The sequence below is a fragment of the Chaetodon trifascialis genome, chromosome 21 (assembly GCF_039877785.1).
Source record: "Chaetodon trifascialis isolate fChaTrf1 chromosome 21, fChaTrf1.hap1, whole genome shotgun sequence".
In the NCBI taxonomy this organism is placed as follows: Eukaryota; Metazoa; Chordata; class Actinopteri; order Chaetodontiformes; family Chaetodontidae; genus Chaetodon; species Chaetodon trifascialis.
In genome coordinates, this window is record NC_092076.1 from 9,415,954 (window position 1) to 9,439,046 (window position 23,093).

The following is a 23,093-nucleotide window of genomic DNA, read 5'->3' on the forward strand; positions in this document are numbered from 1 at the left end:
ATCCCTGTAGGTAAAACAGGGAGGAGACGTCAACAGTCTCTGTCACTCTTCTTATCACTGGTGACCTCCAGAGGTGCTCCTCTAATCAATGCTGGAGGCTTCAGACTGCTGACTAGTCAGACTCCCCTCCTTAGAAATGTGTGTGTGTGTGTTAGCATGTGCCAGTATCACCTATCTCACAGGAAACTGTCAGGTATTTGTAGGTTTAAGAACCCGCAGAACAGGTTTTGTGGGCTCCATGTTTTTGTTGTCACTGTCATTCTCCCTGTCTGCAGTTTTCTACCTTACTCTGCAGCACTGCTATGTGCACGCATAACTAGTCTGTTCAGTTCTTGTCTCACTGAACACTCAGTCTTTCATTATCTTGGCTGTTGTCTTCAGATAGGGATACACTTAAAAACTCACTCTGTAAAGCTGTAGAATTTATGGTGAGTGAAGTGGAGATAATTAAGTATGTTTGGTATACAGACCTCATCTTTATTTACTATATACAATCTTACAGTTACATTTACAAAGCACATCAAGTTACCAAGTTGTGCAGATAATCAACTTAGCTGTGTTATTTTAGCCAAACTTTGGACGTTTTTAAAATAAAAAAGCCAAACTGTGCAATGTATCAGTGTCAAGTTTCCTAGATCAGAAGATATCTGTCAAAAGAATCAGTAAACAAGCCTGAGAAGTTGATGCTAACTTTCAGTCCTATGGACGCATTTCAGTGGGTTTGTTTTGAGGTTAAACACCCACCCCAATAATGATGTTATTACCTGTTAACAATGGGAGTGGACAGTGTGGACAGAGTAGTAGTGAACTTGGGGTGCTGGGATGGTTAGAGTTCACTTGGGTATACTGATCAACAGTCACAGTCTGTAGACACAAAAAGTAATGAATACAACATCGACAGCAGTACGTGTGTGCGCGCGCGAGTGGGTTTCATGAGGAATCGAAGAAGGAGAGAAAACACTCCTGACTCCCTTCATTGTGTCTGAGAAGAAGCAGGTGGCGCCCCACAACCCCTCCCCCAGTCACCTAGAAACACACATACGTACACACTCAAGTGTACACATCGGCCCCCACCAGCCATCCATTTCGGGAGTCCAAGTATTAATCCCTAGCGTCAGCATGGTGAGTGGATGGCGGGGGTCTGTCTGGTGCCAGGCGGCAGCCAGCACTGGCCTGACTCCTTCACTGCAACACTAGACTGATACTCTGTGTGTGTGCATGTGTGTGTGCAAGTGAGGCCTTTAGAGGCTTATTTGAGAGATGACGCCATTTTTCAAAACTCATACACATGCACCCTTGCCTCTGCAGTGTCTTGTCATCCTTTAATCTTGTTAAACTGTTTCAGCTCTGTCAGGGGTTTGCCCCGAGTAAAGCAATTGACTGCATGGCTAACAACATTAGACCATATTATTGTAGTGCTTATTGTGTTTACGCTGTGATTCAGTGACCTTGGTGGTGGAGGTGATGGCCGAGGCTTTTTGGGATGGGCCTTAACAATGTATACAGGCCTTTGTTCTTAGTAATCCAGTATTTGATATTGGACCCCTCCCTTGGTCTGAAAAATCTGTAGAGTCTAGTAAACAGCAGCAGCTAATCAATGTTTTATCTGACATTTAGCTATTAGTTCTCAGTCTACATATAAGCTGTATTGTGAAATTCTGCATTTGCTTGGCATCCATCAAGACATCATCACTATCATACCAATAACAACAGTAGAAAGATGTTTTTGCAGGAATATGTAGCTATGCAGTTAATATGTAACTTATTTCTTGTTTGACACTCTACTGAACAGGTAGGAGTTTTAAAAGACACGTGAACTTCTGTTCATGGTGCACTCTTGAACTTTTAAAAAATGTCTTCTGCTGTTTGAGCAGCGTCTGTGTGCGAGTAATGTGTCGTCATCCAGCGATGATCTGGCAGCACATGCTGTGTTGTCTTCTGTAATCCTTGAACAGTCGCTGCTATTGGTGGGCAGCAGGATGGAGGTGGGGTGGGGGAGTTAGGGGTTAAGACAGAAAATCTTTGGACCGTCTCTGACGAAGTTGCTTTTAGGGCGTCTTATCTCACTGCTGGCAAGCTAAAAAGTCAGTTGGCAAAAAATGATTTGGCTCAAGATGTCTGCATGAGTCAGTGGTGGCCACACCAACATGTTTTTGGTTCATCCTCAGTCCTCCTTCAAGTTTTGTAGCTTATCTAGATTCATATGAAGATTGGTAAAAATGTCCATCTCCAGAGTTTCACAGCAATCCTCATAGTAGAAGACGCTTAGAGTTGCTTCATAAGGAGTTTTAAATTCCCCATGTTAATTATTCTGATTTTATAAGTCTCACGTCCAAAACAGGACTACAGCACATCAGTGGTCACATCTCTGCGTGCTTCAGGTCTGGGTTGGTTAATGTTATTGGTACCTGCATAGGGAACAAGACTGATATTATCTGTGCTTTTTAGACAGAAGTGTGGGAAAAGACAGCCAAGTGATCTTTGACCTTGTGGACTTTCCCTGCAGGACTCTTATGATAAGATGTAGGGAATGGTAATGTAGCCGGTTTTGATGGATGTCGTCGACATGTGAGTGAAACATACAGTCACATACAGGTGCAGTTTAGCTATAAATGAGAGTCCTATTGGAAAACCGGTGTAATTGCTTGAAAATGTTAGGTCGTCACTTGTACTTCTACTGGACAACTAGTTGCTCGTCATGCAAGCCTGATAATCAGGTGTCAATGTCTGTCCAGTTCAGCTTATTGAATATAACGGTTGACAGAGCAATACAACAGAAGGTTAAGTTGAACTCACTTCTCCTACTTTGTTGTGGGAAAAAACTCATAAAGTCCTCAGGCAGATCCTTGTCTTAACTTGTCCAGATATAAAGCCGTAAGTTCATCAGTCTCAGAGTCTCAAAGCTGTTCTCACACACAGGTTGTACTGAAATAACAAATGTTCTCCTGCACAGAAAGTGAAAGTTTTTTTCCTTTACATTTAGATTCATGAGTAGTTAAATGTTTCTGCACTATGTTGTTGCATCAGTGTGAATCACCAAAGCACCTGCAGGACCCAAAAGACCCAACGTCGCCTCCTTAACTCTTCATTAATGTGAAGATAGGACATCTTTTTCGGTTGAATAGCTCCCTCACTGAATGGTTTTGGTTCCTCCTAAACCTCTCAATGCACATATGCAAAGCTGATGATCTCTCGAAGTAATTGGACATTGTTCATCATAGAAATGAGCTGAAATTAGAAATTCCAAGGAAGCCAGAGATCACAGTCTCAGTCCCATTTGCCATGCAGCATTGTAGCAGCTGTTCAGTCTCTGGATTAGACTGTCGCCTTATCCACCTGAAAACAAGATGAGTTGTATCTCCTGGTGTCCGAACGCTGAACACAGGATTAAGTCATTTACTCAATGTTACATGTGTCAGTACGCAACCTGCCTTTATAATGGCTTGAATGGAGGCTTGTAATTACCAGGAATTCCCAACAGTGGTTCATAAAGGTTGCTGTGAGTTTCTACCAGGAGCAGGAATGTGACCTTTTCACATTTGACCCTAAAAGAGATAGACAGGATGGTGTGTCACTGAATAAACTCCCCTTTCTACATTTTTAAGTGACCTTCCACCTGGTGCAACAAATCTGGACAAAAGCCCGGGGACACAGCCGAATGAAAGCCCTTATGTGCTTACTCATAAGCTTGGATAATTTAAAAAGAAGCTCAAAATTTTGAGAAGCATTTAGATTGTGTTTGTTTCTGTGAAGAGGCACAAAGGTAATGTGTGAAAAGGTTTCTTAGAGTCTTGCTAATATTTATACTGCCTGTGCTTACACAGTTATCTTAAGCCAGTTACAGTGTCAGGGACTTTTTTTTAATACATCCAGTATTAAATGCAAGTCGTGGCTTGCAGGTTGTTGGTTAAATACTGCCGCTAGTGTTGTTTTCACAGCTTGTATGAACTTATTCTCAAGTATGCTTCATGTTCCAACTAAACACACACACTCGCACAGAGTTTCCCATGTGATTATTTCAGCAAAGCCACTCCCTGCTCTCCAAAACTTGGCTTGATACGAGAAGGGCCCCCGCTATTCTTGTTGCCCGGGTGACTGTGCAGTCTGCTGTGAACTTTGGAGCTGAACACACACACAGCAGCGATTGTGCGCGACCTTAGAGCGCTCTGTGCAGGGCAGCGTTTTGACTTTGCACAGTTTTTAGTGGAGCACGGCGAGCACAGACCGTGAGTTCAGGTGTTGCTTGAAAACTGGATTGTCTGTGCCACAAAGTAATAGATCTTCAAAAGACAGTGATGAAAGAAAGAATATTCTTGAGATTGCTGCAAGAAAAAAAATCCAGAAAGCTATCTTTGAGTACATGCTATTTTGGAGGATGGAGAGGGAAGATGTTGAATTGAGGCATCATGATTTTGATAGAATTCAGCCTGTCAGAGGAGGAGTCTGCTCAGGTGTCAGTCGACCATGAAACGTGAAGCAGACTCATCACAGAACTGGACTAGCCTGCAGTGGACTTGACTCATCCTACTCCGCAGGACCCTGAGTAAATGTTACTGTAGCCAAATGTGAGTTTATGTGGCTCAAAAAGCAGCATTAATAATCGAATGAAGTGTAACCGGATAAGCAGGGGGTATACATAAGGGCTCATTCTCTGAGTTTCCATCATCTAAATATAGAATTTCAATTACATGTCTTTCAGCAAATGATAAATTAAGTTTGGTAAGGGAGAAATCAACGTGCATTCAGGATCTATAGTGAAGCACAGCACAGACAAACAGCAATATAACTTCAAAATAAGTTAAGACATAGATAAGGTAATGAGATACAGGCTAGCGTAGCATGCCTCCAGCACCTCACCACGGCTAAATTGTCCTCACTCCAGACTACACGCTGAGTGTCAGCAGGTTTGGAGTGTGTGTTCACACTCAGAAAATGACAAAGTGCACTCAAACCAGACAGCGTGCATACTAAAGATGCTCGATTATGAGTGTGCTGCTGATGAGCAGTAGCTTTCCAAAGTTGCATCGACACATGTGTACGTTGATATTCTTATGCACTAACTGCTACCACATTCTGCTATTATGATTAGTCTGAGGTATTTGGGAACCAGCATGCAGGACACTTGCAGCAGCAGACAGCTATAATCCAGCTCCAGGTTTTATTGTCTGCCAGAGTGGTCATCCTCCTCCGTGTGCATGTGTGTCTGTGTGTGTGTGGGTCTGTGCTTAATGATGGTGGGTTCCCATCCTTTCTCATGGTAATTGGCGGTCTGGAATGGAGTTTTTGCAGCGGGACGCGCAGTCCTCTACGAGGCTCAGGAGCTGGACTTCAGATTGACAATGGACTATTGCAGAATGGGTGGCGTTGTTTGAACCACAATGCGTGTGTTTGAGGGGGGGGTGTACTTGTTTTTGAAGTGGTTTGAAGAAAGTTGCAAGCAGCAGGTGGGTGAGGCCTCATCGCCTTCTCTTTTCTCCCTCTTGCTGTCTTTTTGTCTGTGTACGAGGCCGTGAAAATGTAGTGCTTCAGAGAGAATCCACCAGGGAAGTTTAGGGAAATCTTACATTTGATTTTGATCAAAAGGCTGAGAATTTTTGGATTTTTTTTTTTTAGCAAAAAAGCATTGATTAAGCGACTGTAAAATGAAATCTGTATTCATTATCAGCCTTTCTTTGATCTGTTTTTCGCTTCAAGTCAACTGCAGATGGACCAAATGAAACATTGAATGAATACTATGAAGATCAGTGCATGCATTAAAGTCTGCAAAGCCAGAGAGGGTGGTGAATGTCCCAGTACCTCTTACTGTTTAAGTTAAACTTTGGGCTGAAAAGCAGGAAAAATTTCATACCAATAAGAAAATGCACGTTAACCATAAATCTGACCGAGCTGTCATTTGTGTGTGCCACCTTATATCCACCACTTTATTTTTTGTTAATGCATCAGCTGTGAGTGTGGCTGTTGTCTTACTGAGTGTCTGGTGATAGAAGGCGAAGTGCAGAGAGAAATGTGGACTCTATTAACTTGCCCCAGATATCCAGTCTGCAGTGTTTTTTTAACCATAAGCTTATGGTTTAAGCAACATTGAACATGATTCATAAGCTCGAGTCATACGAATCAAGAACCAGTTCTGACTTGAAACCATTTACACATTGTCCTGTGAAGTGTTCAGGCTCCCGTTCCCAGAAGCTTTACTGTGGTTTCTGGCTGTGTTTGCTGAGCAGACCTCAAAACCTTTTCCCAAACCTGGAATTTTGCTCTGCAGGGATTTCCAGATGACTCAGTGCACCTGCTTTTCTCTCACTATTGATTCCACCTGTTGATGCCTGAACATTACAAACACAGACTTAAAGCTCATATTCAGCATCTGAACGAAACATTCCACCATTTGGAGGCGGTACATGCATTCGATTAGAGGAATGCTGTATTTTTAATAGCTTTGTGCATTTACGACACTTCTGAGAGCTTGTGCAGGTACATTTGTTAACACCACGGGCAGCCTGAACGGATTTTTAACTGTGTATACTGTATTTCAAGAGATTACCTCAGAAGTGTCTTTGTTTTATTTTCCACACCCTCTAATATGTGTAACCAGCGTTTGAATGCGACACATTTGCTAACCCTAATGCTGCCGGGTTTCCATGTTTTCCATCGTCTGGATGTTCATGTCATACCAGCTTTCCAGCATGTGTGTTTAAATGTACTGTGTACACCCAAGGGCTTACCTTTTCCCTTGTTTAAACATTTCCTTTTCCAAACCCTGAAAGTGCAGCACATAGTTTTAATTCCATATGATATGGGCTGTTTTTATTTCATTTCTTAGCAGCTGTCTTATCAGATCTAGCAGGTCCTAATATTGAATTAGCAATCAACAGGTGTTTACAGTCAAACCACATCTACACAGTGACAATGAAAGCAAACAGCGGACGACTAAAGAGACTTGAAAAACATTCCCAACAGTCACTAACAAGTGTTAGCATCATTATTGTGCACAATAATTCATTGAACACACTATTTGGCTTGATGCCATGATGAGGTTTTCAGCTGCAGGTTGATGTTTGTAGTGATGGATTAGTCTCTCTGATTGTTGGCATCCATTCAGTAGATACTACCTGCGATGAGGGTGTTTCCTTTAGCTGAGTGACACAAGCAGATCCTGTTCCACATGCCGATATTCTTATGTTACACCTAACTTCACGGGCACCTGTGACTGTGTTTGTATTTCTGTCAAATTCAGTAGTCGATAGGGAATACTTTGGAGTAAATTCTAGCTAATGAATAGTGGCATTGCTCAACATTAGATTTTTAATGAGCATTTTAAGTGTGTGTGTGTGTGTGTGTGTGTGTGTGTGTGTGTGTGTGTGTGTGTACTCTTTATAATACTTCATGAAATGTCTCCATAATACTATAATACTTCACAGAACAAAGAAAAGTGGAATTCCATAAAAGTAGGTCAAATCTGCTCATACTGTTTCACAGGTTGGTCATGAAATGGCTGAGCATTTAAGCACGTGAAGTGGAGCGTATGATGCGGTTTTGTGTGCGTGTGCTATAGAGGATCAAACGTGGGAATAAGCTGATTGATTCCAATTAAATTCGCAGTCTTTTGTTTCCAGTCTGTCTTTTGTATTGTGTTGCTGCATGACTTTTAAAACCCATTAGTGAACTACTTTCTCATCAGTGGGGGAATGCTCGGGTGTTGGCAGTTGGCAGAGCAGCCGTGGAGGATGATGCAGGGGAGACACGGTGCAAGCGATGAGAAAAGCTCCTTTGAGTCGAGCTTTAGCCAAGTCACGTGAAGAGAGAGAGAGAGGGAGGGAGGGATGAGGTCAGGGTGGGAGGGAGACAAAAGGCAGGTGGCCCAAGGATCAGACACTCCCTTCACAAAGTACGATATTTCTGAAACGTTTGCCTCAAAATCTAAAATGCTTTGAATGACGTTTTGCAAGGTCTTATGTATCAATAGTCTCATGAGCAGCAGGTGTTTTTCATGATAAGCAGTCAGAGTTTGCGAAATGATTTAACTGCTTTTGTGAGATTTAAGTAAAACCGTGCTGCTCTAGCAATCTGTAGCTGTGTGTGTATAAAGTATTTGCAAGTGCATGGGGTTACGTGAGGGTAAGCAGAGTTAACTTCATTAGCCTCTGACAGCATCTGTTCAAGGAGCGAGGGTGACGTCACCCTCATCCGTCAACATAACTCAGCACATGCTGCATCTTCCCCTGCTGAGACGTAACTTAAAAATCTGCACCTGCAGCGACAGCCGTGTTTCCCCTCCACAGGTTTATGATGATAATTCCTCCAAATATCACTCTGACCCACCCCAAATATATGATCTAACTTACTGTGCAAACTAATATCAACCCATAATAATAATAGTAACTTTATTCAAATAGCTTTTCCATGAAAATCCATGAAAAAGGACCAAAACCAGCATTCTGTTGAATACTCTGTATCCTTTGGCTCTCACCCAAGAGCCCTTTGTTCTTACTGAAGTTATAAATCGTCTTGTATTTTAAAGTGTAAATAATTTAGTAAAGTGTGTGTGTTGGGGACTAGTTTCAGCTGCAGGTTTTGTGTTTGTCGTGAGTACTCTAAACCACAGTGCCCACGTTCATGGTAATGAAGCAACGCATCAGTGCATCCAACAGAGTGGCTTATTGATGTGTTTTAATAGTCGCTGAATAATAATGGAAGTCTATGGCACAACATAATAAGGTATATTAGGCTCCGGCTTATTGGTAGCATCACATTTTCATACCCAGTGCAGCTCTGTGAGTCAGATTTAGTAAACTGTGTACAGCATGTATCAGCTGTCTCCAGTACAGTTATCTCTCGTCCCTCAGCCCCCCTCTAACTGCCTCTTCTTTAATGCCTGCCTGGTTCCTGAGAGCCTGTATGTCTGTAGTTGCTGTCACAGGCCATTGTGCCACACACAAAGAGCCTGAGTCCACTCCAGTTCTGGGTCCATTCATAAAAAGCATTGATGCATGAACCAGGCTCTCCCTCCAGTCCCAGCCCCCCCCCCCCCCCCCCCCCACCACCAGAGATCACCCCTCTGGGAGTGATAGCAGAGACATTGATCAAAAGCTAGTCAGACAAGACGAAGAGTAAAGGGTGGGCCGGGTGGGTGGGCGGGCAGGAGTGTGTTTGGATACAATGAATGGCGATGTGGGCTGGGAACGTTTTTCTCTTTCCCTGTTTTGGATGTTGTCCTCTCAAGAATAACCCCTTTGTGTCACTGCTATAAAAAGCGTTGTGTTTGTGCCAGTTTCATGGCAGTTAATGAGCACAAACTGATTCAGTTGAGAGAAGAAATTCACAGATTTGTCTTAAATACTGATGAATCAAAAATATGATGGTGTCAGTGGTTTAGATGCAGCTAACGTGTCCTCCCCTGTTGTTCCAGAGATGACACTCCTGTCGTCGCAACCCAAACCTCTGGACTCCACCCCGACCTCGGACTCCACCCCCGCGGCTGGCACAGGCAACGAAGATCCGGAGCTGAGGATGCTGGAGAAGAGGTCAAAGGTCATTGAGGAGCTGCAGCAGACGGAGAAGGACTACATCAAAGACCTGCAGATGTGTGTCGAGGAGATCATAGAGCCACTTCAGAAGAAGCAGGTAAAATGATGGAAATGTTGTGCAGCTGCAGTCAACTATGTGAGGGTGTTGGGAGAGACTGAAGCACTTCAAAGCAAGTGAAAGACAGAATGGATGCATGCATGAGAGTGAAAGTATCACCCCCTTCACACATGCAGCCTATCCCTGAAAGGTTCAACACTGCAGGGACAAGCGCGTAAAGGGTTACATCCATCTCCTGAGAGACGGATGTCTGAGTTCCTGTCAAACAGCATCCAGCTTTACAGAGACAATAGGGGCATAGACAAAATGTTTACATGCACTAGATAGGCATTTATGTTTGGGATATGAAGTTTACATGGAACATACAGTAGAGAAACCTGGTTATTCACCTCTCTGTATGCATGAGTGTGCATAACTCAGTGTGGTTTCTGACCGCCTGGACTGCTGCATTTAGCCCCTTTGCTTGATTTCCAGTCTCCTTCATCTGAGCTTCAGTAATGGCAAATGAGAGTCTCTGTTTAACCCTTTCTATCTACATTTCCTACAGGTGAAGAATGTGGACTTTGACGGGCTCTTTGGCAACATCAGCTCTGTGATCGACCTGTCACAACGCCTGTTTGATACCCTGCAGGGCACAGACTCTATTGGTAACAAGCCAGTTTTTAAAGATGCATACCTTGTGAAGTGTTCGTTTTATCCACAGTCCAGTCAGATGCTGTTGTTGTGCGTGCTGTCCTTTGTACATTATTCATGTTTCAGCCATAAACTGTCCCCTGATCAGGTTTTACTGGCTGAATGAGACTTTGAACGCATTTTGAAAACAGCCACTGTGAGAAGAAGGAAACTGATGGATGATAATGTGAAGTAATGTTCAATTTTAATGATGTGCTTAGTTTAAAGTTGGAAAAAAATCATCACAGAGATGTTTTTTAAGTCATTGGTTAATTGGTAACAGCTCAGATTTCCATCCAAGCCAACTTCTTGGTGTGTTTTGGTGTAATTTTTGTATACAAGAAAAACATAAGCTTCTTTTTCCTTTTCTGTTTCCCATTTTGAATGAATGCACGACCTTATGTTTCTGTGCCCTGTGCCCTCAGGAAAAGTATTTCTGGACTTCAAAGCTGAGCTGGAGGAGGTGTACAAAATCTACTGCCAGAACCACGACGATGCCATCTCTCTGCTGGAGAGCTACGAGAAAGACGAAAACATCCAGCGCCACGTGCTGGAGTGTCTGGAGAGACTGAGGTGAGTCACTGAGAGGAGGAAAAAGTGTCGGACTAAGAGTCATTTTAGTTTTCAGCTCTGAGCTGTGTGTTTGACTTTAGAATCGTTTGCATGCGAGTGACCAAATATGTGCATGTTCGTGTGTGTAAAAGCATGAAAACAAGACGGTGAGAGTGGCCACCAATACAGATGCACTGTTGAAATAAAACATTAAAACAACATTATGCAACTTTTACACCACCGTCGTACAGAGGTGATTTACAGCACCTCCATCCGGGACTCTGATCTGGATCATATTTTATGGAGAGCTACTAGGACTGGTAGCTGCGTGGCTAACTGAGCAGACTAGCTAATGGCAGCTACCATTAGTAGCAGTTTACTGTTATTTTACTGACAAGTATTGGTATTACACAGTTTCACCAAATTCAGTGAATAAAGTTAGAAAGGGTGTGTTTTTGTACAGTGATCAGTGAGACCCGGACCCCAGAAACACTCCAATTCTTGTCTCATTTGTGGTCTGATAAACAGTAATCAGTTTCCTTAGCAGACTTTGAACTTTGACTTATGGGTGTGCTATGATCAAGAAGCGCTGTAAATGTATAAATAATATTTTTTTCAGATTGACTCGTATATTTCCACTTTAAATCTGCCATTTTCCGGTAAGGACACCTTTACCCCACTCCTGCTTTGTTCATGCTGCATCTCATAGTGTTGGTACCGCGTCAGTGATGTGGAACAGTCAAAGAATGCACCCTTCCTGGTTTCACCTGTCTGGTTTCACCATCAGTGACTCAGACACTTGAGTTGACACTGCTGTAAAATGCAATGATCAATCTGTGTTTGAAGATAAACACAGGTCGTGTCGGACCGGAAGCTTTAGAAAGAAAAGGGCGCTGGTTCCAAGAAGAAAGTGTGCACACTGCCAGTCCCTTGTTGACATGAGTTGTTTTTCTTTTGAAATACAGTTTCTCTAGTCATTTTTTAAGTTTGCTGTAAAGATGCTAACCTTGTCAAGAGAACAATACTCTTTTCTAAAGTGTGTGTGTGTGTGCGTCAACTTATTCAGCTTTTAAAAGGTCACATGATTTACAGTTTTACTGCCACACTGGGCGTCTATCCGGCTTTAAGAGAGAATTCACACAACAAAACCATAACAACGGCGGGGGCAGTTGGCTTTAGTGTTTTATTGACTGACAAAATTCCTGTGGATTTCTTCTATGCAGAGGCAAATACGTGCTTCAAAGATCTGCAGAGTTTAAGACTGGAGAAAAAATTAAACACTCCCAGAAGTTGTCATCAGGTCATAGGTTTATAAATCATGTTTTTTCTATCTCTTTCCAACCTTCCCTTCAACAGGGCCATATATCGCGAGTGGTAAGTGTCCATAACGAGTGTCGCCATGATTTCCAGCATGAGAATCATCTTGACCGCATGCTTTTTGCTCACTAACCCCCAGAAATTGCCTGTGTGTGTGTGTGTGTGTGTGTGTAACCCCCGTTTGACAGCAAGTGTGGAAGACTCTAAACCCATCTGTGATGCCAGTTGAGTTTCCTTCCCTGGACTGAGATGAACTCACTCATTGTCTGTTGGTGGTGTTTGCATGTGAATGGCCTATACGACTGTTGTGAAGAGAAATATTCAACGTGTCCATGACCCCTCTTCTTCTCCTCCTCTGTGGATGAACAGTCACTGTTGATCCAGGGAAATGCATCTAATGCCATCTTCTGGACAAAAGCAGCAAATACTTATTACAGGGACAGATATAATCAGTGGTATTTTATTTAAAAAAAAAAAAAAAAACATAAATTCCAAGGTCGTTTCTCAGTATTATGACATTATTTTTTGTCCTTGTCTGTTTTGAAACAAAAAAATCCACCATAAAGTTGTGAAATGACGACTGTTAAGAAGTGGAAATTAGTTTAAATTAACAGCAAATGAGGTCAAACACCATCCTTATTTTGTCAATAATTAGAAATTATCTTAAAATAATGAGAAAAGGTGCAGACGTTAAAAATTAAAAGATAATCATGAGATTGAATTAATTGCAGTTTCTGAATAAATTTGTCCTCTAGATTGCATTAAAACTAAGCAAATCAATGTTGTTTTTTGCTTTGTCACCCCTGTTCTTTTATGTCTCCCAAAGGCCATATTGCTCATCAGCATATTATACGTATATGTGATGACAGTGTCATATCATTGGATCATACGGTCCACATGATACACAGACGTGTTATATGAACATGGGAAGAGACATCTCTCTCAACATAATTGCGTAGCTGTGACTGTGATAGTGGGTGGTGCTCTCACACTTCACATATTCTCGTTTTTCTCTTTGACCAAACCCTGTCTGCTGTCACTTTTTCAGGGGGAAAACAAACTACATCAACCTCGGCTCTTTCTTAATCAAGCCGGTGCAGCGGGTGATGCGTTACCCTCTGCTGCTCATGGAGCTGCTGGGGGCCACGCCAGAGAGCCACCACGACCGGCCACAGCTGACTCAGGCTCTGCTGGCCGTCAAGGAGATCAATGTAAACATCAACGAGTACAAGCGCAGGAAGGACCTCGGTAAAAATCACTTAAAACCGGATTTATTTTAGTTTTTTGTTGCTTCTATCAGGCGCACAATCTGAGCTGTTCTCCCCCTGCTGTCCACAGTGGTGAAGTACAGGAAAGGCGACGAGGACACGTTCATTGACAAGATCTCCAAGCTGAGCATACACTCCATTATCAAGAAATCCAACCGAGTCAGCAGCCACCTCAAACACCTCACAGGGATTTCACCCCAGGTACATCTCTGCTCCAGAGCTACGTTCACAACCGAAGCGGAGGGACTGCCCGAGCGTTGTGAATGAAAGCTTGTTTGCTCTTATCTCACATTGTCTTTGTTTTTCCCAGATTAAAGATGAAGCGTTTGATGAGGCTGAGAAGAAGTTCAGGCTGCAGGAGAGACTCATCAAGTCTTTCATCAGGGACATTTCCTTGTACCTGCAACACATACGGGTAGGAGCATTTCACCAAATTCACATAGAAATAAAAAACTCTTTGTATTTTTAACCATATCAGAACCTAGGAGTTAATGATAATGCTGATTGTCATAGAATATTAAAAATATTGTAATAATCTCTTTAGGAATCAGCATCTGTGAAGGTCTTGGCAGCCATCAGTTTCTGTGACATCTACACTGAGCGCAGCTCCCTGGACCCCGAGCGCTTCCAGAGAGCTCACCGCTGCATCAGTGACAAACAGTTCACACAGTTTGTAAGTCCTCATCCTCTCTGTAGTCTCACTTAGTTGCTGTAAAAGTTCAGTGGGAATGATCTCTGATCACATCATCTGTCAACCCCCTTCCCTCATTCCCTGAGCAGAAGGAGCGCACAGAGACCTTAGTCATCAACCCGCTCACACAGCTCCTCCTCATGTTCGCCGGGCCGCACAAGCTCATCCAAAAGCGCTTTGACAAGCTGCTGGACTACGACAACTGCAAGGAGCGCGCCGACCGCCTCAAGGACCGCCGTGTCCAGGATGAGCTGCAGGTGGCGCGCAACAACTACGAGGCTCTCAACGCCCAACTTCTGGACGAGCTCCCCAAGTTCTACAGCGCTGCAGAGGAGCTGTTTACCGGCTGTGTGAGGGCTTTCTCTCAAGCTCAGAAGGACTTCATGAAGACAACGCTGGGGGAGCTGAAGCCACTCCTGCATGTTGTAAGTGTGCCTTTGGTTATGAGGGTGTTTGAAGGACATCCCAAAGCAGTCGTTCTTGTTTCCACATTCTGTTATTCACTCAGACCTTTTTCTTTGCCTCCAGTTTTCGAACAAAGTTGGCACAGAGGGAAACCTGATTGCACAGTTCCAAGAAGAGTACGGGCGGGTTCTCCAACTTCTGCAGGGCTTTAGTTTCTGCCCCGAGAACCTGCCTCCAGCAGTCGCCGCCAAAAAGCCGTTCGAGAAGAAAACTCTGGAGAAACAGAACTCAAAAAAGCCAATACAGACACCTGTGAGTCGAGCTCTCATCCCTTTTGTGCCATACTATAGTTTAATAAGTAGTACTCAAGGAGTGATCTAACCATGTTGTCTTTTCAGTCCAATGGCATCATGCAGACAGATGAGCACCGTGCAGGACTTCTGGTACGCTACGGTCCTGAGAAGCTGTTCCAGGCAGAGAGAAACTTCAATGCAGCCCAGGACCTGGATGTCTCAATACAAGAGGGAGACCTTGTGGGTGTAATCAAGCAGCAGGACCCCATGGGAAGCAGCAATCGCTGGCTAATTGATAATGGAGGTAGGTCATTTATGCTCCAGCCTATCAGCTACGTGTTTTGGTGTCTGAACCTTCAACTGAAAAGTGATATAGCCATAAAACTTATCTTCTTCTTCTCTTGTTTTCCTTGATTTGCAGTCAACAAGGGTTTTGTGTACAGCTCCTTCCTCAAACCCTACAACCCACGCAGGAGCCAGTCAGACGTGTCCATTGAGAGCCAATCGTCCAATGAGTCGGGCTACGGCGGTTCCTCCCCTGTTTTCTCCCGCCAAAACAGCAACAGCACACTGACCTTTAACCAGGAAACGGCCACTGTCAGCTTTTCTGCATCGCAGCCCCCAAGTTATTCATCTCCGCACCCTTCGCTGGACTCTGCCTTGTCCCGTAGGAGTCACCACAGAGAGGCACCCAACCCTGACTCTGCCAGCCAGAGCAACTCCATTAACTCCTCGCCCCGCAATCCCTCAAACCGCAGGGAATTCTCCGACCAAACACACCGAAATTCCCCCAGTCACAGAGACACAGAGCCTTCCTACCGCCATTCGGGCAATCACAGAGACACGTACGATGCGAGTTACGCAAGCACGAGCAGCCAGAAGGAGATGTCAGATCTCTCCGAGACAGAGTCTTATTCTTCACACAGAAACAATCGCGCACAGCGGTATGGACACACAGACAGAACCTACAGTTCATACCAGTGGAGAAATGGAGATAACAGTGGCCAGAAGAGGTCTGCTTACGCCAGAGATGAGTACATCGAGCCGGAGCCAGAACCAGAACTAGAACCAGAACCAGAGAGTGAACTAGATGGTCATCAGGTGAGACTTAGTTTGATTGCTGCAGACATGTAGACATCAGACATGTACCATACCAAAACAAGAGTAGATCATGTATCAAATGGCTGAAGTAATGCAGTCTGCCACAGTGCAACCCTTAAAATCACCACTAGATGGTGCCATAGAGAGGAACTATCAAATACACTAACTAGCTAAAAAAGCATTAATCAGTAATTTTCTATTAACGATGGATTTGATGACTCTGAGTGTAATGTGAAAAGGATTGCTCTGAGTGGTAAGTCCATGAATGAATTTCACCAAATGGCAGTTTGTAAGTGTTTTAGCTTCTTTCAGCTCATTGTTTTGGTTTTGTAGATGGCAGCCTTTCTGTGTTTGTTCACTGTCACCGTCACATCAATAGCCATGTTTCCAACTTTAGCAGGCAGCTGTTTTCAGTGAAAAAGTTCTGATAAAGTCAGTGTAAACTACCTGTCCAGCAGCACAGGACAGGAAAAGTTAGCAGCTAGCTGGTGAACATAGTGAGGCATTTAGCAGCTAAAGAGGCTAAAACAGAGCTAAAAGGAGAGTGTTTGTTGGATATAAATTTGTTAGGTGGCCAGAAACATGATTAAAAATGCTAATAAATAAGCAACTGTTTGTTAACACGTTAGCATTACGTTAACCTTATACAGTGATTTTCTGTCAATATTGCTTTTCATATTGAAATAACACAAAGTAATGACGTTTTTATTTGTTTGTTTTTAGATTTACTACGCACTCTACTCCTTCGATGCCCGTTGCGCCAATGAACTGAGCATCTCAGCCAATCAGCGGCTGCGGATACTGGAGTTCCAGGACATGAATGGCAACAGTGACTGGTGGCTGGGGGAGGCAGGAGGCCGGCGAGGCTACGTGCCTTCCAACTACATCCGCAAATCAGAATATACATGAAGAAGCTTTGTCGTGTGGACGATACCTGAGATGGCCTCAAGAAGGCTCACTCTGCGAGCAGACAGAACAAAAAGACAAAGAAGCATCTGGACACGCTGTGACTTATTTTTGATCTGTTGTCATGGAGTTTGATAGTGAGAAGGACTGACTATTGCTGCTGACACTGCTCCTAAAAGTTAGCATTATATGCCTATATTTATAGACTTTTTATATCATTTTCACTTACTGGAAGCTGCACCCTACTCCCGCATGTTTCCAGTGGGAAACCTGTGAATTGCACCTGTTTTTTGCCATATGCTCTGGGCCTGAAGACAGTTGTATGTTTAAGAGAGCAGTCTTAAAGGTTAGCATATTGGGAGATTGCAATGGAAATGTGAACATTTTGAGTTCAGACTGGTTCTTCTAAACAAACATCAAGTGGTATGCAGACAGACTGACCTAAACACTGTGTTAATGACTTTTTTCTGCATGAGGTTTATTACACCACTAGAATGATGCATGAATGTTAGATGCATTTACACCATACTGTTCAACAATCAAGGATTTGAGGCACTTATGATGATTATCCACTGGTTGCTAGTTTTGAAGTGTCTGTGGAGCCATCGACAAGAATTTGGAGTGTTGTATGAAATCAATATGGACAATTTTAATTGATATCAAGGACAAAGTTGAATGGTATATTATATATATGGTTTACAAGCACTCCCCTTGTCAGTAACCTGAATCAGTTTTTTAACTGGCTGACGCTGTGCAAACAGGTGAAAACTCATTTTACTGTCAGAGGAGGTTCATGAACAGGGAGAGAGAGAGAGGTCTGATCTTAACTCTGATTCTCCACATTACTCCCCATGTACATTATATATAGGGCTGTATATTGAGAATATGCTATCATGCCCACTGTAAAGTGATCACTGTTTGAATAAAAAACAGCTCAGCTGACAAATCACGGCCATGTCTGAAAGATCTTCTTTTAGCTTGTTTTCCATCTGGTGTGGAAGATCAGTTTGATGTGCATCTCTTAAAATGTCCCATTTAACATTCCACACATGCACTCATGCACACACACACTTGCTATACAGATAATAAAAAAAAGTGAAAAACAAAGGAGTTGGATATCAGAAGTGTTGCCATTCATGCATGGTAGCAAACGTTATTGCATTGCATACCATACAACAGCAATGCAAATTTTGACCAAAGGTATGCTTGAAATTGGACTGTTACATACAAAAAAACCTGTATGATCCGGTATTTAAAGTAACAGTTACTTTCAAATGTTCATGGTCATGCAGAAGTATGATACAGAGTAATAGGAATTTGCAAGCACACACAGAACATTGTGTCATACCGACTGATGGTATTTTGAAATATTGCAAAACATAAAGAATTTCTTGAAAATTGTAAATTGTAGCCGAGATTTTGTGAACTTTTTATTTCTAAAAAAAAGCACACCAGCTGTTGCGTGAGTACTGGTCCAGCATCAGCCTTTTTTTTTTTTTTTTTTTTTTTTTTTCAACTTTTTACTTTTGATGACCTCAACAGAGATACAGTAAAGGTCACAGGGCAAAAAAGACAAAGTATTGGATCACATGTAGAGCCTGTCCAATCAATGCAGGGTCCAAATGATTAACAGGTGGGTGGAGTGTTCGGGGGTCTCCATGTTATTTAGGACTTGTATGAGCGAAAAGCAAACTGTAGACTTATACTGGTCCCATCATGGCTGGGATCTACGGCAACATGGTCTGCTTAATAGCTTTGCTCGTTCAGCTGTGTGCACTCACTGTGTGCGGACAGGACATTTTTGTAAGTATGGGATGAATTCAGTTGGTCTGAAAAATGGAATTTAAGAATATTTTAGAAAACGTAAAACTGAGTCCACTTGATAAGAAATTCATGTATTTTGATTTTCTTACAGGTGATCACAGAAACAGATGACACTGGTGGTAAAAACACTTTGTCTCCAGTTAACTAAAACTTCATTTAATCATTCTCTCACAGCTGGAATGCTTTAATGCCTCTCTTTTCCTCACAGATTATGAGTACTATTACGATTATCCCACTGAAAATCCTGCAGAAGATTTTGATTTGACTCTAGATGACTGGTTGTATGAACTCCTGGATATCACAGGTAAATTACCTCTGGCATAGTAATAATGAGGATTAGATTGCCTGTATATACTGAATGCATGCAGTAGTTTAACTCACACATGTGCTCTGTATGATCAAGGCATCCGTACAATCAGTTGCACTCTGCTCCTGACTGATTATTCTTTGTGGTAACAGGCCAGACTGCGTGTGAGGTCTTAACCTTAGCAAGCAATTGACGTGATTCTGTCTTCATTTAGATCAGTGTGATCCAAACCCATGTTTGAACAGAGGAGTTTGTGATCACTCCGCTGATGGAGGCTTCAGATGTTTGTGCCCTGAGCCTTACTCAGGAAAGAAGTGCCAGACAGGTACGACAGTCCCCCAGAGCTCATTAAGCTACAGCAGGTGGAAAGAAATAATTTAGTTCAGCAGTTTAGACAGGAGATTAAAGATGTGTGCTTACATTATAGTTACACTGTCAAAGAATACTTTTACTTGCCTTTTGAGGAAGAAAGAGAAAAAAATATTGGTGCATCTGCATCCATTTTTTAAGTATTATGCATTTTATTTTGAAGAAATGCAAAATTATTCCACACGTATTCAGATTATATGACATTCTTTTTTATAATCCAGTGGTTAACCTGATAAATTCTGACATTTTGTTAAAAATAAAAGCGTTATGATATCTGGAGCGTAATAATAATATTATAATCGTAGAGTTTCCTTACTTTTCGCCTCCCTGTGGTGCATGAAACACTTTGGCTTTGGCGCCCCCTGGTGCTAGTAACAAAAAGTAATACGCAAGCAATATGAATAATACACATGGCTGGATTTTAATATAGTTTTTGAATGAATTAAGTAAAGAAGTATTAAATTGCTATTAAATAAATGAATGTTTTTCAGTGAAGGACGTTTGCAAAGGCGTGAAATGTGGCTATGGAAGCTGTGTCGTCACATCCTCTGCTCCTTTCTACGAGTGCAAGTGCAAGCCTCCATACAGACCCCCCGACTGCAAGAAAGGTCTGTTTTTATGGAATTTTCTGATTTTATTTTCTATCAGTCTTGATTTGTTTTCTAAGTATAGTACACTCTAGAAGTTCCGTTGCATTGAGTCGTTTGCAGCGGTCATCAGACAGTGATTTGCCTGCTGCACAGCTTCTCCCTGCAGGCCCAACCCCTGTCAGAATGGAGGCTCTTGCATGAAGGGTCCCAAACGTGCCTCCTTCCAGTGTTCTTGCCCTGATGGATACAGTGGAAAGTTCTGTGAAGTTGGTAAATATGCGTCTCTCACTGTCATAAATATAAGAGCATGCTCATCCTCTAAGAACCCACATATTAGCTGACTAAAGGCAACTTTTTGTCTTTTTTCTAGGGACAAACGACTGTTATCAAGAGGACGGAGAGTCTTATCGCGGCATGGTGAGTGTGACAGCTGAAGGGGAAGCATGTCTGGACTGGAATTCATATTTCATCCTGCAGAAAGGGGGAGATCCCTTCAAAGAGTACGCAGGCTTTGATGGAATTGGGCCACACAATTACTGCAGGTGAGGGGTCATCTTGTGTAAATATTGCATATGTTTACTGTTGCCGTAACAGTGTTTGAGTTCATATGTGGATACAGTGCAGTATACAGTACAAGATAGCTTCTGTTCTTGTGTCTTGTAACTTTATACAGTGTGTGTGAATGTAGTGGTGTTGAGCTCTTTAATACTTTTTAAAAAATCTGTGTATTCAAGGAACCCCGATGGAGACGATCAACCCTGGTGCTTCATCAACAAAAACAACATATTGAAGTGGAACTACTGTAAAGTTAGGAAATGTTCTGGAGGTAAAATACTCAGTCTCCATAAACTCCCGTATTAAAACTTTACAGCAAAATAAACATGTTTAGAGCCTGGCACAAAAAATAGTTTTAGTTTCTGTAGCACTTCCCCATTCATGATAAGTGTACAGGGGTGAATTTTTATTTAACTAATTAAATTACATTACGGTTTAAAGTTATGCATAATTATGGACATGGCCACTTGAGTTACAGCCAATAGGTTTCAGCCATCAGACTTCATTCAGCCTGCCTCAGCTCCACCCACGCTCGGTTTCAGGCACTGCCAAGATGGCAATAGCCAGAGCCATTGTCACTAAACTTCATATTTTAGAAAGCTATGGGTGACGTCACAGGAACTACATCCATGTTTTATATAGGCTATGGTCCACACACACACACACACACACACACACACACACACACACACACACACACACACACACACACACACACACACACACACACACGGAAAACAATCCTGACCATTACAACTTTCATTTGCTCATTTTAATTTTCCATCCCTCTCAGCTCCACCCACCCTACAAACCATCTATGAAGCAGATCCGACTCCAGCCAAGCCAGATGTCACTGCTGCCCAGTTCTCCCAGTGTGGGAGGCCGCAGCCCGGCCGCTCAGCTAGGATCTTCGGTGGGAAGAAGTCTCTGCCTGGGGCTCATCCTTGGCAGGTTTCCCTACAGACCAGATCCAAAGGCTCCACCGGGCGCTTCAGCCACATCTGTGGAGGCATCCTGCTGGAGTCCTGCTGGGTGCTCACTGCTGCACACTGCATGTAAGCAGTGTCTTCAGCACTGTGTGCTGAGGATTTGTACATGCACACACTCACCTGTCCTCTATTTCACTCTGTTGGGGGGGGGGGGGTTTGCTTTTTCAGAAAAAGTGGAGTGGAAATGCAGGTGGTGCTGGGAGGCGTAGACATAGAGAGGGATGAAGTGTACGATCAGGTCATTCCAGTGGAGAAGGCCATTGTGCATGAGGATTACAGGGCGAGCCCCTTTGCGCTTCATAATGATGTTGGTGAGCAGTTACTTTATTATACAGTCAAATGTAATTCGAGTGGAACCCTGTTTGTTGATTCAGTGCATTGTTCAATGACATGTACTGCTATGCTTTTACCAACCAGCTTTGCTTTGTCCCTCTCCTGCGCAGCCATGCTTCAGCTTAAAGTCACGGACAGACCGTACTGTGCAAAAGAAAGCCGCTTCGTAAAGACAGCCTGCCTGCCGAACCAGCCCTTCAACAGCGGGACCGAGTGTGTGATCTCAGGATGGGGCGTGACTGAAACGCGTAAGCATCATTTGGACCGCCACTGTCAGCTACGGACTGCGTGACAGACATTTGATTTAAGTATATTTGAGCTGAAATAAAGCAGCTGAATTGTGCAGAATAAGTTTCAAGGAGATAAAAAACAAAAGGAACAGAATAGTTATGAGATTAAACCAATAAAATGGAAAATGCTTTGACAGCTCATGAATATTCATCCCGTTAGTCACCATGAAACTTCCCCAGCTGATTAGTTACATTAAGATAATCATTTTTTTGTATTACAAGTTTTCTGAAATGTTATGTTTGGATTTGCAAGTGGTGCATTACCCAGCTGCAGTGTCTCCCTTTCACTGTCTCTTCCTGTCTCAGAGAGGTACGGTACCAACCAGCTGCTGGACGCTCGTGTCCTCCTGATCTCCCAGGAGAAATGTAAAGCCCCTCATGTTTACGGGGACTCGCTGGATGACAGCATGTTCTGTGCAGGCAACCTGAAAGGAGGCGTTGACTCCTGCCAAGTCTGTAACACTTGATCTTTTAACAGCATGCGTGAGAATAAAAAGAGAGCAGCCTGATAAAAACCTCCTCTTTCCCCCTGCAGGGTGACTCTGGAGGCCCTCTGGTGTGCGAGCGTAACGGGACCCATTATGTTGTTGGCGTGGTGAGCTGGGGTGACGGCTGCGGCAAGAAGTACAAGCCTGGTGTCTACACCAACGTTGCTAGATTTATTGACTGGATCGCCCATCATTTGCTCTCATGAGGATGCATGTGGCCATAGTGTGCTGTGTATGTGAGTTGTGGACACGCTGCCACTGACTCTGTGATATCCTGCTCTATCAATAACACACTTTTACCTTATAAAAATGAGGTAGGATCAGAAAATTTATGTGAAAGCTCTCACTCCATCCCCAGAATGACACATTACCTCGTGTGTTGGTGTTTTAACTCATGTACTGTATACCTCACTGTGGTGTAGTTACACAACACTTAATGCTTTGCCAGTTTGTGCTAGCATGCTTGCGGCAACTGTTGCACTGTAAAATATGCATAAAGATTTCTGAGCAAGTCCTTTAAATCAACACATTTATCAATAATTTGTCCATTTTTGTGAATCT

General features: G+C 43.0%; 3 protein-coding genes across 5 annotated transcripts in view; all 3 read left to right on the top strand.

Moving 5' to 3' along the window:
* The window catches only part of dnmbp (dynamin binding protein), a 44,346-nt gene extending 26,609 nt beyond the window's left edge, over nt 1-17,737 (top strand). For 2 of the 3 annotated variants that reach the window (XM_070990445.1, XM_070990447.1), the window contains 13 exons: nt 9,407-9,621; nt 10,130-10,229; nt 10,680-10,827; nt 12,163-12,180; nt 13,172-13,371; nt 13,462-13,592; nt 13,702-13,806; nt 13,936-14,064; nt 14,172-14,507; nt 14,611-14,799; nt 14,886-15,084; nt 15,202-15,881; nt 16,605-17,737. In XM_070990445.1, coding sequence (XP_070846546.1) covers nt 9,407-9,621; nt 10,130-10,229; nt 10,680-10,827; nt 12,163-12,180; nt 13,172-13,371; nt 13,462-13,592; nt 13,702-13,806; nt 13,936-14,064; nt 14,172-14,507; nt 14,611-14,799; nt 14,886-15,084; nt 15,202-15,881; nt 16,605-16,790 — 2,636 coding nt within the window. In that variant the 3' untranslated portion in view covers nt 16,791-17,737. The remainder of the gene's footprint in view (nt 1-9,406; nt 9,622-10,129; nt 10,230-10,679; nt 10,828-12,162; nt 12,181-13,171; nt 13,372-13,461; nt 13,593-13,701; nt 13,807-13,935; nt 14,065-14,171; nt 14,508-14,610; nt 14,800-14,885; nt 15,085-15,201; nt 15,882-16,604) is intronic. The other variant, XM_070990446.1, reaches the window with a different exon arrangement.
* cpn1 (carboxypeptidase N, polypeptide 1) overlaps nt 1-23,093 on the top strand; it is a 130,517-nt gene that overhangs the window by 46,449 nt on the left and 60,975 nt on the right. The gene's annotated exons all lie outside the window — the stretch shown is intronic.
* On the top strand, nt 18,504-22,738 carry LOC139350024 (hyaluronan-binding protein 2-like). The gene is made up of 13 exons (XM_070991112.1): nt 18,504-18,590; nt 18,703-18,730; nt 18,820-18,915; nt 19,133-19,243; nt 19,779-19,895; nt 20,031-20,147; nt 20,248-20,419; nt 20,612-20,703; nt 21,226-21,487; nt 21,590-21,732; nt 21,865-22,002; nt 22,351-22,496; nt 22,580-22,738. Exons 1-13 carry the CDS (start codon nt 18,504-18,506, stop codon nt 22,736-22,738), a joined length of 1,668 nt encoding a protein of 555 aa, XP_070847213.1.

What these genes read in the sequence shown, in the direction of transcription:
- LOC139350024 (XM_070991112.1), top strand. Translation starts at nt 18,504, where the DNA reads ATGGCTGGGATCTACGGCAACATGGTCTGCTTAATAGCTTTGCTCGTT. An exon ending in GGGCCACACAATTACTGCAG is followed by an intron (nt 20,420 to 20,611) that starts GTGAGGGGTCAT and finishes TGTGTATTCAAG; the next exon opens with GAACCCCGATGGAGACGATC. An exon ending in GAGGCGTTGACTCCTGCCAA is followed by an intron (nt 22,497 to 22,579) that starts GTCTGTAACACT and finishes TTCCCCCTGCAG; the next exon opens with GGTGACTCTGGAGGCCCTCT.